Source organism: Cavia porcellus, unplaced genomic scaffold, assembly GCF_034190915.1.
Source record: "Cavia porcellus strain 051 isolate PalLab524CR breed Dunkin Hartley unplaced genomic scaffold, mCavPor4.1 scaffold_1, whole genome shotgun sequence".
Taxonomy (NCBI): Eukaryota; Metazoa; Chordata; class Mammalia; order Rodentia; family Caviidae; genus Cavia; species Cavia porcellus.
The window spans coordinates 127466385-127482051 of NW_026947484.1; the positions used below are offsets into that span (position 1 = coordinate 127466385).

The window sequence follows — 15667 nt, forward strand, 5'->3', positions numbered from 1 at the left end:
CTCTGCAAACTGTGAGCCAAAATAAACTTCTCCTTTAAATCATGAGTGTTTAGTATTGTATCTTAGTGACAAGAAAGTTACTAAGACAGCTTGGAAGAGAACCCATAGGTCCAGAAGACTTCCAGATCAGAACCTTGACTGTCCTGCAGAAGACACACCTAAATTTTGTCTGCACTCCTGCTCCAAGGACACTATGATATGAAAATTATATTTTATGTAAGCTGCTAAATTTGTAGAAATTCATTAAATAGTTGTAAAAAAAAGTAATGTGCCCTCCATCGCATAGATCATGTTTGGCCCTACACTAGTGCTAGCACTTTTTAGCTTGTCTAGGAATACAAAGTAGTTCTCAAATTTCAGTGTGCATCAGATTCATCAGTAAAAATAAGGACTGAAGAGCCTATTTTCAGAAATTCTAACTCATGATATCTAGGGCAGGATCCAAGATTTTGGAATTATAGTAAGTTACAAGACAATACCGAGGCTGATAGTCCAGAGACCACAGTTTGAGAACCATTGGATAACTACGATGACAATTACTTCTGTGCTGTTTAAATTCCCTCAGCAATAGCAAAAAAGAAAGAAAGAAAAAGAAAGCATCTGATAAAAAGTAATTGTTGTCTTTTACATGGTACTCATTAGGCTTAATGACTGATTTTCATTTAGCTATCTCATTCTTATCATGCCTTGGGCAAATGAGCAATTGCTTATGTCAGCAGGAACTCTGATACATTATTTGTTCCCTTATTATAATTTACATTCCAGTTTTTCTGTACTGTTTCTCTAATGGTAGCCTGATTTGTAGCACAGAATATTAAAATACCCTAGTAAATATTTACACTTGAAATTGCTAGAATGTCACATTGTATAACTATAAACCATATTGCTAATTATGGATGAAGTCCATAATATTCCTGTTATCATTAAAGAAGTCAATAGAAATATTTCCAAAAGTATTACCAGAGAACTATCTGTTTTAGTATTGGGTTTAATAGCCAGGCCCACACATCATGGAGCTAAAAGACACCATGTATATCAAGCGTTTAACATATCTAGGATTTTTATGTTTAATGTTCCAATTTGTTTAAATACAAAGTAACCATCTTTTGTCTTTATTTTCTACAAAGGATTTCTTTGTTTGACAGAAGTGCCTTTTGCTATTCTAGCATCTTCCTAGTAACTGCAGAACAAAAACTATACTATTTAATGAATATTCATATCAAAGATATTTGTAATATTCTTCATATCATTGCTCCTTTGCCCTTTCTCAATACACATTTTAAAAATTAAAGTGTTTTCCTGAAACTCATAAGGAAATATTTTCAGTCTTTATGCTAGGCTTTAAGTCCATTTTTGAATATACAAAAATATACATCTGTTCAGTGTAAGGATTTTTGTCCTTTTGTTTAGTGGCACGTTTTCTGCTTTTAGAATGATTTTTAGTGCAGGACAGAAGCCCAGAATACTTTTTAAATAAATGAATGACTGAGAAAATGGGTATGTGTGACACAGAAAACTGATCATGATCCTTCTGGTCAAGTAAAGCACATCTGTGATCCAATCTGAAATGTGGAAATGGTTAACAATCTGAGATGTAGAAATGGTTCACATTCCAGCACGATGTACTAGGTCTTCAAAATAAAAGTGAAAAATACTAAATCCTGGTGTTCAATGCTCACAGGATGCAGCATGGTATGAGGAAGCTAGGGATTGTCTGACAAAAGAGGATAAGTAAAACATTTTTTAAAAAGTAGTTTATTTGAGAATTATCTAAAAGATGAGGATGAAAATAAGAGTTCTAGTACCCAAAACAAAAGGACATAAATGTCAAAGTTAGCAGTGAGAGAAAATAGTAAGCTATGAATTTCAAAGTTTTTAACCTAACCTGTATCAAGAAATGTACATATAGTACCCTTAACTGAAACACGATTTGTTTTTTTGAAACAAATTCTTCTGTGTAGTCTAGGCTGCTCTTGAACTCACTTCATAGTCCTAGCTGGTCTCGAATTCATAGCAATCCTCCTGTCACAGCCTCCAGAGTGCTGGGATTACAGACCTGGGCCACCACATCCAGCAAGACACAAGATTTATGAAACAATACCTACCTCTACTCATTTATTATTAGATATTTTCTGACATATTTCATCTTTTTATTGTTCATTTCCATATACATTTTTTGGAAACACACTGGGCTTGAGCCACTGTCTAGATGTGGCAAGGAGACCATTGACACAAAAGAAGCACAAAAAAGATCCTTCCAGCATGGTAGCAGCTCTACTCCCACCCAAGAAGCTTACAGCTAAAAGACTTACAGCTGTTCTGATTTACAATGACTCAAAACAAATGGGTATTGAACTTTGTCTTTGCATTAATCCAAAGTGCTGGAAGGGAAAGTACTATGGACTTTTCTTCTCTGCTCTATGTTTAGACTTTACCATTATTCTATCTTGAAGTTTTAAAAAATGAAACTATTCTCATTTCTTGGAGATTTTAAATTCAATTTATATTAAATTAATTTTAGAGTTTGCCAGACTCACATTGTTGCATTGCTATACTTAACTTTGTGTAACTCTAATCCTTCCTCCTTTCTGAATAACAATTTGTATATCCACAGTAGTCTTCATTCAAGGCTATAGAAGTCAGTGAGATGGCACACACATCTAATCTTAGCTAGTCAGTGCTGGAGCAGCTAAAGCTGGAGGATTCCAAGTCTGAGTCCACCAGGGCAAGTATATAAAGGAAAGACTGTATACAAATTGTCAAATTTTTTAAAGGTTTGGGAATGTACCTCAGTGTTAGAGGTCTTGCATCATATGCACAAAGCTCTTCTGTTCAAGAATCATTATCAAAACGCCAAAACCAAAACACAAACAATTTACTGAGTCCTCGTATGTCTAAAGGGCTGCTGTTGGGGTAAGAATTATAATAGTGGAGAAATGACAGTCTGAGCCTCCTGGAGTTTATATTACATAAAACAAGTTAAATATATAGAGATAATAAAAGCCAAGAAGTTATGGAGGTTAAAAACAAGTAGTCAGGGAAGGTCATTCTCTAGAGGTAACATGAGAGCTGAAAATGAGCAAAAATCCATGAAAGTGAAGTGCTAGGGGGGAAAACAATTGTGCAGTGAATTCACAGTAAGTGAAGACCTGATACAGAAACAAGGGTGCTTTTTTAAGAGATCAGCACAGTTTGACTCTATGAGGAGTGGAATGCTATTATGAGGTGAGATGCGCACCATCCATTAACTGGAATGGGAAGTTAGGAGTGAATGATATGATCAAATATGGGTTTTTATTTCTTATGCTTTTATTTTTGAGACAAGGTCTTGCTATGTAGTTAGGCTGGCCTTGAACTTACTACATAGCCCAGGCTGGCCTTGAAATCACAGTGATCCTCCTGCCTCAACTTCCCAAGTGCTGGGATTATAGGCATGTACCAACACTCCCAGCCAAATTTGGGTTTTGTATGATTTATTTAGCTTTTTGAGAAGAGTTTTACTAAGTATTCCAGGATGGTTCTGAATTTGTAACAAACATCCTGTCTCAGCCTCCCAAATGCTGGCATTACAGGCATGCACCACCAAACCTAGCAAAATTGGATTTTTAAATCCTCATGCTTCTTTCTACTGTATTTAAAAACGGATTTAGATAGTGTGTGAATAGAAAGGAGATCACTTGGGAGTCTGATTTTTAGGCAAGAAAAAGATTAGTGTAAGGTGTTGACAATGAAAGTGGAGCAATATAAATGAATGCAAAATATATTTTGAGTCAAAAGGAACAAAATTTATAATTTTTACAGAAGAGGCCACAAGGAATGAAAACTGGGTGAAGAAGTGAACACATTTAAAGGGGAAAATGATATTCTGAGGAAAGAATGGGAGTGCACACCGAGTAACACCTCAAAAGTAATGTTATGCTGTCACATATACAACTCAAATTCCACTTTCTCTCTGAGCCTGTAATTTCTTAAAATACGGTATTAAACAAGGGCAGAAAGAAAAAGGATAGGATATCTAAAAGTTAAGGATATCTGATCTTAGGTAGTTGGGCCTAGGCTAATGAAAAAAAATGTAATTTATCTAATGTAAATAACGCAAGATCTAACCAAGATCATTTCAGGAAGAAACAGCGAGGTAACTAGAGTTGCCTGGGGCACTTTTAAGAACTACAAGTCTAGGTTTCAGCAAAAGGAATGTGATTTTATTGGTCTGAGGTGGACATAAGCATAGATAATTTTTTAAAGCTCCTTAGGAACAGCCAAGATTCAGAGTCCTGTGTTACAAGTAAAACTGAGTCTTTCACATCAGTAAACCCAATCTGTTAATGAAAGATTAATAAAACAGAATGAAGGAATTCTTTTCCCACACAAGGAAAACAGCATGCTCATTGATTAAATGGGTATATTTTGACACCAAAGGAAAATAAAATTTCATTTTCTTTTTTTGTGAATATTTTTAAACTAGGAGAAAATGTTATTGCCATCTCACTTATTCTTTAAGAGACACCACACACTTAAAAATGTATTTTATTTCCATTATGTGCAGCGAAGAAGCGAGTAACAGCTGATGGTTGACTGAGAAATAGAAGAAGTGGATATGAAGCTTGCCCGTACAAGGAAACACCCATCAACAAATTATATGCAGTGAAAAAAAACTTTTTTTTTTAATAGCATGAAGCGCTTCGTTACATCTGGAGCAGAAAAAAATATATATATATAAAACAGGTTACCAAAATGCACTGGCAATGGATTTGCACCACATCACTGTCGCGTTTTTAACTGTTTTCTCTTGAATGAGGCGCACAATTACCACAATGAGACCCACAGCCTAGTGACTATTCTCTTCAACAGAGACCAGACACAGTTCTTGTAAAAATGGTTCTTCTCTGGTGGGAGAAGAGGTAAATCCAGGGAGGTTTTCTTTGACATATGAGTGGTCACGTTAGAATCTAAACCATGGTTTTGCACTGTTAAGCTTTTACTTGGTCCTGTTTACACCTTCTTTCTACCTTAACTCCACTGAAAGCAAAAGCAAGTTCCAAACTCGCACTTCTTGAAAAGTTGAAAACGTGAAAAGTTCCACCAGCCCGGAGAGGTGGTGCGTAAGTGGCTCAGTGATCTGGTGCGCTAAAACAAGGGGGTGGGGTGGGCGGGGGACAAACAGAAAACAAAGTGTGTTTCTAGTCTTAAGTGGGCGTGCCTCCTTCAGGAAGGAAGTGAGTGAGGATCCTAAGAATGAGAGACAGGGATTCTAGGATTTCAACGACGCAGAAAACTAGAAGGGAAGGGGAAGGGGCTGCAGCTTCCGGGCCAGGGCGGCCGCGAGAGAAGCACACGCCCGAACTACAAGTCCCAGAAGTCCCTGCTCGGAGCCCGCGCCACGCCCCGCCGCGCAACGCCCGCCGGGAGTGGGTCATAGCCGCCAAGATGTCGCAGCCCAAGAAAAGGAAGCTTGAGTCTGGGGGTGGCAGCGAAGGAGGGGAGGGAACAGGAGAAGAAGATGACGGGGAGTTCGATGTGGCCCCCCCGCGACCGCGGAGGACTAAGCGCGAGCGGGACCAGCTGTACTACGAATGCTACTCAGACGTGTCGGTCCACGAGGAGATGATCGCCGACCGCGTCCGCACCGACGCCTACCGCCTAGGCATCCTGCGCAACTGGGCAGCGCTGCGAGGCAAGACGGTGCTGGACGTGGGCGCGGGGACTGGCATCCTGAGCATCTTCTGTGCCCAAGCCGGGGCCCGGCGCGTGTACGCGGTGGAGGCCAGCGCCATCTGGCAACAGGCACGCGAGGTGGTGCGGCTGAACGGGCTGGAGGACCGCGTACATGTCCTGCCCGGTCCAGTGGAGACGGTGGAGTTGCCGGAGCGGGTGGATGCAATCGTGAGCGAGTGGATGGGCTACGGACTGCTGCACGAGTCCATGCTCAGCTCTGTGCTCCACGCGCGGACCAAATGGCTGAAGGAAGGCGGTCTCCTCCTGCCGGCTTCCGCCGAGCTCTTCATCGCTCCCATCAGCGACCAGATGTTGGAATGGCGCCTAGGTTTCTGGAGCCAGGTGAAACAGCATTACGGCGTGGACATGAGCTGCATGGAGGGCTTCGCCACGCGCTGCCTCATGGGTCACTCTGAGATCGTGGTACATGGTCTGTCGGGTGAAGACGTGCTGGCCCGGCCGCAGCGCTTTGCTCAACTCGAGCTGGCCCGCGCCGGCCTGGAGCAGGAGCTGGAGGCGGGAGTGGGCGGGCGCTTCCGCTGCAGCTGCTATGGCTCGGCTCCGTTGCATGGTTTTGCCATCTGGTTCCAAGTGACCTTCCCTGGAGGGGACTCAGAGAAACCTCTGGTGCTGTCCACCTCGCCTTTTCACCCAGCCACTCACTGGAAACAGGCTCTGCTTTATCTGAATGAGCCAGTGCAAGTGGAGCAGGACACGGACATTTCAGGAGAGATCACGCTGCTGCCCTCCCGGGACAACCCCCGACATCTGCGTGTACTGCTGCGCTATAAAGTGGGGGATCAGGAGGAAAAGACCAAAGACTTTGTCATGGAGGACTGAGCGTTGCCTTTTCTCCCAGCCATCTCCTAAGGCAGCCTGGCCTGTTGGGGAGAGGCACTGGGAGGTCGGAGGAGAAAGGGAGATCTCATTTACAAGTAGGGGACAAAATCTTTTTCCCGTGGTTTCTAGGGAGGGAGAGTGACTTTAGTCTCCGTTGAGGAGAGTCTTCTGACAGTGTGTATTTAAAAAGTGATTTCACCATGGATGGACATAGTAGTTATCAAGGGGCTTTTAAGCCTAAAAGTCCGCGGTATGAAGCAGGCACTGGTTAATGTTCTCTTTCACAGGGGAAAAAAATGAGTGAAAATGAGTTTCAGAAGGGGCCATTAACAAACCCCAGGAGTCACACCTTATGTAGGTCTGAAGTTGGGGAGAAAATTAGATTCCAAAAATTTCTAGTACGACTTAATATCTTCTTGGAGACAGTATTTGCTCAGTCTCCGAATGTTCTCCATTTTTAGGTGCCTTTAGGCTGGGGTATTTGTTCCTCATTGTTTTCTAAGTGAGCTACTATTAGGAGTGAAGAAGAGGTGTAGTTTAAATATCTGTGTTCTTATTACATCCAGAGGGTGCTAAAGTTGATAGACATGTGAATCCATTAAGAAAAATGTATTTTTTGTAATTATAATGGTATCTAAGAAGATCAAAGGGCAACATAAGAACACTGAAGTAGTCTAAATGAAAATTATTTAAGTCTGCTGAGTTACAGAAAATACTTTCCCAGCTAGAAAAGCGTGCTCATTCTCATTTAAACTCATTTGGAAAAATCATAAGAGTTGGCCTGCTTGTATCTAGTGAAAGTTCTATGGTTTACCTTAGGTTTTTTTGTTTTTTAAATCTTTATTTCAGCCAAATGTGAAAGTTGTGGATTTAGGAAAAATCACTTGTAATGAAGTGTGAGTTATGTTATAAAATTTATTTCACTTATGTTTCCCTTATCCCCGGCAAATAAAATGTTGACATTCCCACTGTTTTTATAGATGAAGAAATTTCGTGTTTTGTCTGAGTTGTAATGATCTTGCATTTCTCACAGGGTCAGTCCTGAAGTATTAAAACCCTCACAGGGCACAGGTTAACAAGGCAATTCAAATTATGCTTAAGGTATGATCTTTGTGTGCTAGTAGCTTATATACTAATAGGAACAAGTATGAAAAACTGGCATTTTTAAATATTCTGACACGTAACTGCAGTTTTTGTGTAGTTAGTAAGTATGACAACTAATTTGCTGAAATTTGGTGTTTAATGAGATCTTCCAATATAAAGGGAAGCATATAATCATCAGTTTTTACAAGATAATTGAATAGCAAGCAATAAAATATAATGGTCACAATTTTGAAGTGATGATAGTTATCTTGTATAAATGCTACCTTTTGGGAGAGACTTGACCTAGAGGTACAAAAATAGCTACTTATTTTAAGTCAAACTTGTTTTTTAGAGTTTCAGTGTGTGACTTGAGTTGTTACAGCAACCCTTTACTATGTAACCAAACAATAGCATTATTCTGAATTTTATTTTTTACATATTTTATATACCTAAATTCTATAGTTATCAGCAATATAACTCAAAAGAAATCTCAGTTGAAACTTAGAAAATTAAAAATAAGGGTAGCAAAGTAAGCTTCAAGATTCTTTTTACTCTTTCCCAAAATAAAAATGAGTTGGGAAAATACAGCTACACAAACAGGCAAGCGGCACTGTAGCGTAGCGGTTAATGACAGGTAGTCCATGACTCATTTATTATGTATCTTTGGTCAGACTACTACCTTTTATTTTTTTCCCTTCAAAGTATTCATGCTCAAATTAGAGATAATGATACCTACTCCATAGAAATACAAGGGTACAATGACTTAATACAGATAACCACACTACCTGGCACATAAAAGTCATGCAAACCTGGAACACATGGATACATACAAAATGAGTTACAGTATAAATATTTAACATTGTTTTTGTGGTTTTTTTTTTTACAGGTATTGCCTGACAGCATGGCTGTACATAAAGAATATGACCTGGGAAACCAGACATTCCAAAGCAAAACCAAAGTCTTTGGAGTGAGGAGCCCTGCAGAAGGATGAAAGTGTAAGATGTGTCAGTGTCCAGGCACCATCCAATCTGTATGGACTGACATCAGTTGCTTGGGACCATTAGGGTCACAGGCAGGAACTGCTGGGCCCAAAAAGGGAGAGCAGTAAAGTTCTACCTGCTTCCCTCGTACAGCTTCCATTTATTTAGCACTGTGAGATTTTGTAAATATTTTCATTCATTAGACCAACGAACATTTTTGTCAAGTGTACATGTAATGATTTTTGTGATAAACATGCCAGCTACAAACCAACTAGATTCTGCCTTCAGATAAATGCCTTCTAAGTAAAATTAGTGATAATGGGCTATGTGTGTGGGGAGGTCCTGGTATTTAGAAGGACACGTAGTTATCTACCAACGTATTACAAAATAGTTTACAGCAATACTGAAAGATTTGCCTAAGGTTCCATAGCTAATTCTAAGCAGTTACATCCTAAGCACAAGACTGACCTCCTAACCCCAGAGACATTAACCTTGTACTGTTCTTTAAAGACAGAAAAGTTCGTAACTCTTGGTTGTTTTTATCATTTAATGAAAGGAAAGGGACAACAGGAGCCTGAGGAAATCCCTCTGCATCTGCCTCTGAGGCCTTAAGATCCAGCCTCCAGTGTGTAGGATCTCAAGGATGACAAATACAAGGCTTACAGAGTACCCCACGCCCATTTCCCTAGCTGCTAATCAAATGCAGCACTCTGAAAACTGAATTCTTAACACATATGATAAATATGCGCGTCCTATCCTCAACATAGGACACACAAGGGAAAATAAAATTACATCAACAATTTGCATACATTCTTGAACCTGAAATGAGCCTCATTCTAATTAAATCTATTGAAGCATGGCTGAAAGAACAACCTGGTGTCTAAAACTTCTCCCAAATGCAAAAATATGTCATCAGACATGAAATCTTCAGAAAAGTTCCTCGTATTAACTCTAAAAGTGAGTCACTGTCTTCTGATTTCTTTCATAATAGCCCCAGCACATTGTGTAGATGACCCTTCTCACATTGGCTGCTACACAGCTGAACCAACTTTAGTGCCTCACTTTGACTTTTTTAAACCTTGCTTTCTATCTGGCTTTTTGTATGCTCGATTTTTTTTTTTTTCTGATTTGTCCTCTCATTTGTAATAAATACCACATTTTGTTAGAATTTGTGTAGTCTTGTTCTTTTCTGTTAGACATTAAAATATTTTCTGACTTTCTGGAATACTTACAGAAGTTTTGAGGGGGAGGAGGTTAAAAAAGGTACCAAAGGGCCCTGTTCATTTGCTACAAAATGTGTTTGTCCCAGATTTTTTGGATGTTTATCTCTTTTGGTTTCATCCTCTTGTAGAGCTTAAGAGAATTTTGCATTTTGTAGACTCAGAGATTATTAAATATGTGGAAACAGACTTGTACATGATCAGAATGCAATGTTCTGCAGCTTTTTCTAAGTCTAGAAGAGACTGATTAAATCTTAGAAACAATAGTAAGAAAAGCTGTAGTCTCCTGAACCTTCTCCAAGAATATGACAAAAGTTTAAAGTGGAAACAGAGATGTGATATAATTAGTTTCTCAAAATAGGACACATTCTTGTTGAAAAAGATATTTGAAACAAATTTTGGAACTCCTTAAACACTTAAGCTTTTAATAAAACTAAGACATGACCAGTAATATTGGAACTGTGCTCCTTTGGAATCTTTCATAATTAAATTTATCATTGATAATAATGAGAAGATTGCCAGGGATCTCAATCGATTGCATAGCTTTAAACAATATAGAGAGAACTGTGAAGGGAAGAAATTCCTCTTGAAACTGCTGCTTACAAGAATGAGACAAGGAAAAAGTAAAAAGTAGAATAGAAGTAAACAATTTCCACACTTTAAAACCATGTTACAGGCATTTCTACACTGATACATGTGTTATGAAAAACATTCATGTTCTTCAAAATTGTTTACTAAAAGTAAAACTGAAGAGAAAAAATAGGTGAACCATCAAGGCCTATATAATTTTGTAAATACAGCAAAATAATAGTAGTTCTCATTCAGTTTATTACCAGGTATGATGGTTCATTCCTATAATCCTAGCTCTCAGGAGGCTGAATCAGGTTGATTGCTGCAGGTTTAAGGTCACCCTCAAAATAGAGTGAGATCCTATCTCAAAAAATCATAAATGAAAATTTATTAAGATATTCTTGATAAACACTGGAGTAAATATAGGATAACTTCGTGGAAGGAAACAGAAGAACAACAAACAAAATGTCAGAGATAGAAGACACAATAAACATTTCTAAGATGCGGTGGCCAAAACAGCCCAGAAGAACAATCTAGAAGACAAGTCATTCGGATCCATCTGTGCTGACATAATTTTTGTTTAGTGGCTGTTACCTATTAGTACCACATATTAATGGTGGGAATGATCACATGAATTAACCAACATCCACACTCAATACAGACATTTCTACTTTCCAATTGGACTTGAGTATATTTTGTGGAAATAGGTATTGTAGCAGAACATTTTGTCCTTTGCTGAGTTTCCAGAAATTAAAATAATCAAAAAACAATTTTAAAATGTCATTAGGCTTACAGATTTTTTTTTTCAATGCAAAAATTTTTTGTAGGGAAAGAATAGTTTTGGGCTCCAGAAAAAATGAATAGGAAGGGAGAAATGCAAGTTCTGACCTGAGACTATTAGAACTAGTATTTTTTTGCTGTATTTACAAAACTATATGGGCCTTGATGGTTCACCTATTTTCTCTTCAGATTGTTAGCTTTAGTAAACAATTTTAAACAACATGACTGTTTTTCATGAACACATGTATCAATGTAGAAATGCCTGTTACCTGTTTGTGAAATGGAAGGAAAATAGTTGATAGCTTCTGGACATAAAGAGGTGGTTGGGAAAGCTGGGAATGGGAACAGCAACTATTTTTTACACAGAACATAAAGACATCTTGGGACCAAAGAAACCAGATGGCAGTGAAACAAGCAATAAATGAAGATTGGGATCCCCATGCATACATTTGCCTATATCACAGTTTTCTTAGGCAGGGCTTTTTGTTGTTTTTTGTTTTTTCTTAAATCACTGGATTATCAAATACCTAAGTATTTTGACCTGTGATAAACTGCTGCTTTTATAGTAGTTGACGTTTTTAGCCTCTGTTTTCAGTTTAATTTCAAAATTTACTTGAGGAATTATGCATTTATTATTCAGTTCTCTAGTTTATCAACAATCTTTCGACTACCATTATTTCAAACTGTGTGCAGTGTAGTAAAATAGGTATTGTGGAGTAGTGTGACTATCAGCCTCTAAAAATAACTTGCAGCTTTGTTCTTAAGATTATGTTACAAGTATTTCTTAATACTAACAATTATACACATGCTATGAAACTACCATAAGAAAGAAGTATAGGGTTTTGACTTTAAACTGTATACAATGTTAAAAAAGATTAAGATCCACAAATGGTTAAAATTTTTATGTTATACAGTCATCAAGATCAGATTTCTGTAAAAATACAGAAATAGCAAACTATTGTAAACTTGGTTCGACTGTCATTTATCATCTGGCAAAATTACAAAAATAAACATTTAAATGGTTATGAATGCACAGTAAAAGGATTAAAAAAGAGGATTTGGAAAATCCAAAGATTAAATAATAGTACCTGAATAAGTGAGAATTTTCACTAATCAGAATAATTATAGGAAAACAAGGAGAGAATGATAGCAATTACAACAAAGGGATTTTAATGTAAATGAAGTTAGAAGCCATCAGGAAATGTGCTTTTTATAGTAAATAGAATTACATGTCAGCAGGCTTTGAATGAAACCTGAACCAAGTAAATTTTATGGAGACCAGGCATTATTGCAGTGTATGTTCACCTAATATAAATTTTATATAAGGTCCAGGAAAAATTTTATAGTAAGATTTTAGAATGATAAAACTTTATACAGAGAAGACAATGAGTTACTTTAATCATGAAAGGACAACTAGGTTGATAAAAGTATATGATCATTTACTATCTCCACAAATAATGTTAAAACATTAAAATTATTTAGTATTCAGTGACAAAATGTGCTTGCTACTAGGATTTATAAGTTTCATTGTTTGGTCCATTATATCTATTTTATTTTATAATATTATCATATATTATTCACAGGGATACATTGTAAAAATAGGATATATTGTAACTTTATTCCAAACAATATTCAAATGTGCCCACAACTACTCAACATGTAGACTTTTTATCTAATAATGTTATATTAATCAAAGTCCCATTAAAATCAATAATGTTCTGACTTTGTTTACATCACATGATTACACATAATAAAATAATACCCTACAAAGGGTGATTTTCATCTTAAGAAAGATTCCAGAGGTCTGCACTTTCATTTAAAAGAAATGTTTCCTTTGTCAGACATGCCACAGCCTGCATAGAGATAAGCAGTTGATACTTACATAAAGCAGCTTTGTTAACTTTGATATCATTGTTCAGTGACTAAGGTGTCTGATGCACTTTAAGTTCATTGTTTTATTTACTCCTCAGAATAGCTCCATTAAGTAATCCAAGCATCATCCTGTCTTACAGATGAGAAAACAAAGGCATGAAGGAGTTTGATGAATTACACATGGCTACAAGGTAAGTGAATAAGCCTAGGAGTCACTCCCGAAAATCGGAGCACCTGGCGTATATCCATGACCCCTGTGCTCTCAGAGTTAGTGACGTCTATGGACACTTAAGTTGACTGGTCTTTGTCTTAGGTCAGAAATCTCACAATGAAAATTGGACAAAAGGACACATATACAAGCATTTATCAAGAAAATGTTTCCAGATAATGCCACAAGAGCAGCTGGGAAATGGGATCAGGAAGGAAAGGACATGAGGTTAAATTGTGACTCCACGCAAATTCCTAAGACATGCGAATTCTCACGAAAGGTCCTGAAACCCATTTTAGAATTTCCAAGTAAGGAGAACAGGATCTGGAAAACTGCTATGTTCTCATCTGTCAGCTATTGGTTAATGGCTGCCTCAAGGAAGATACAAATTCCTGGGCATTTTCTAGATTTCTGCAAGGCATGCATAGCATGTCCCATCAGCATAGGGAAAACACGGGGAGAAAAAAGACTCAGACAATACAAAGGAATGTAAGCAGAACATGAATAGAATGTGGCTTCTGTCATAACTCTAAGATTCGTGTATGTTGTAAAATAATTTCCAGGCACATTTGCTTTATGTTATTCAGTCATTAGAGTGTTATATGCTTTAAAATTAAGATACTAATATAACAAGATGCTTCAAAAGAAAAAGTTTAAAAATTTCCCTATTCCCCACAGCTAACAGTAAATCTTTGCACTACCTAAACATGTGCAAACATTTATGTTCAATTTTTACATATATTGAACATACTGTCCATGATATTCTGAAAATTGTTTTCTCAGGTTGAGATATATATACTACATATCATAAGTGAAAGTGATACCAGAATTTATTACAATTTTCTATTGATGGACAATTGTTTGCAATCCTTTGCTACTGGAGATTGTACTTACCTTTCATGTATTTCTGTTTTTCTAGATTATCTCATTCAGTCCCATAAATTTATATTCAATCTCATAAGTTCATATGCCAATCACTCCCAAATTTTATTATTCTGACCTCTCCACTTGGTTTAGATTCACATATACAATTGCTTAATTGTCATATCCACTTGGGCCTAATAAATAACTCAACATGTATAAAATTATATACTATAAAATTTAGCACATATACCTGAACCTATATGTATATTTTACCATATACATGTAGGTATCTTTAAACAACATATTTGTTTCATTTGTGAATTTTGTAAAAGTTACAAATGCTGTCTTATACGGCTCTTAATTTAACACAGCACAAATAGCAACTATTATCTCTTGAAATTATTTTGTTCATTTTACTTCTGTGGTAACATTTTTCTAATAAAATCTGTATTTTACAGAAAATTGTATCATCTTTTCCTTTACACTCATGAAATTTATAAATTAATGAATGTTAAACACTGTCTTGCCTATTGGTGTTTTCACATCTTTTTAACCTAGACGTTCCTAAGTATTTGTTTATCATCAATCTTTGGTTAATCCTGACAGATTGCTCTCTGAAATGCTCACATAATTCATATTCTGACTAATGAAGTGAAAATGCCTGTTTCTTGTTTCCATTATTCACCTAGACTGAATTGATAATATTTTTGTAAAACTTATGGTTAAAACTTCTAATTTTGGGCCAGGCATGATGGCACATCCCTGTGATCCTAGCACTTGGGAGGCTCAGGTAAGAGGATCACTGTGGGTTGGAGGCCAACCTAGGCTATACTGAGTTCAAGGAAAGCCAGAACTACATTGTAAGATCTTATCTCCAAAATAAAACAAAACAGGACAAATCAAAACAAAACAAAACAAAGCAAACAACCTGCTAATTTCTTTTAATTACTTTAGGTGCTAGTGGATTGAAATCCTTCTTTACATTCATTGGCTCTTTGCATTTTATTTTCTGTGAATGTACTGCTTGCTTTATTCATTTTCCTATTGGATGCTGTGCTTATTGGGAGTAATTTCTTGCCTTGCTTATTTTCTCATCTTTGAGACAAAATACCCAGCATCCACAATGTTAAGGAGGAACAGTTTATTTTGATTCACATTTGTAGTCCATAGTTGGCTGGCTCAAGGCAGAAAGGCATGGTGAAAGGACATGATGCAGGACAGTTTCAGATCAGGGCAGCCAGGAATCAGAGATGGAAGGAGCTGGGAAGTGAGATGCTCCCTTCCAGGTCACACCTCACTGACCCACATCTCTTAACCAAGCCCCACCCACTAACTGCAAATTAGCTGTAGCACCCAATGGTCCCATCTTCTTCTAAGTCCTCCCTATGAGTGCATGAAGCACTTGAGCAGCATCTAAATATTAACCATAACATCTAATATATGCACTGCAGTATTTCATTAGCTTTTACTATTTTTACATTACTAATTTTTGGCCATTCTAACTTTTTTATTTTTATTAATCCAAAACTATTAAT

The 15667-nt window shown here is 37.2% G+C and overlaps 1 protein-coding gene across 2 annotated transcripts; it reads left to right on the forward strand.

Annotated features, from left to right (window-relative positions):
- Nucleotides 1-5004: 5004 nt before the first annotated feature.
- Prmt6 (protein arginine methyltransferase 6) lies at nucleotides 5005-13752 on the forward strand. 2 transcript variants are annotated; one of them, XM_063255134.1, is made up of 3 exons: nucleotides 5005-6650; nucleotides 8525-8642; nucleotides 13201-13752. In XM_063255134.1, the coding sequence occupies exon 1, from the start codon at nucleotides 5236-5238 to the stop codon at nucleotides 6553-6555; it is 1320 nt and encodes a 439-aa protein (XP_063111204.1). In that variant the 5' UTR covers nucleotides 5005-5235; the 3' UTR covers nucleotides 6556-6650; nucleotides 8525-8642; nucleotides 13201-13752. The 2 variants fall into 2 exon arrangements, with proteins under 2 accessions (XP_063111204.1, XP_003479233.2); XM_003479185.5 differs by lacking the exon at nucleotides 13201-13752 and having other exon boundaries at nucleotides 8525-9786.
- The last annotated feature ends 1915 nt before the right edge of the window (nucleotides 13753-15667 follow it).

What these genes read in the sequence shown, in the direction of transcription:
- Prmt6 (XM_063255134.1), top strand. Translation starts at nt 5,236, where the DNA reads ATGAGAGACAGGGATTCTAGGATTTCAACGACGCAGAAAACTAGAAGG.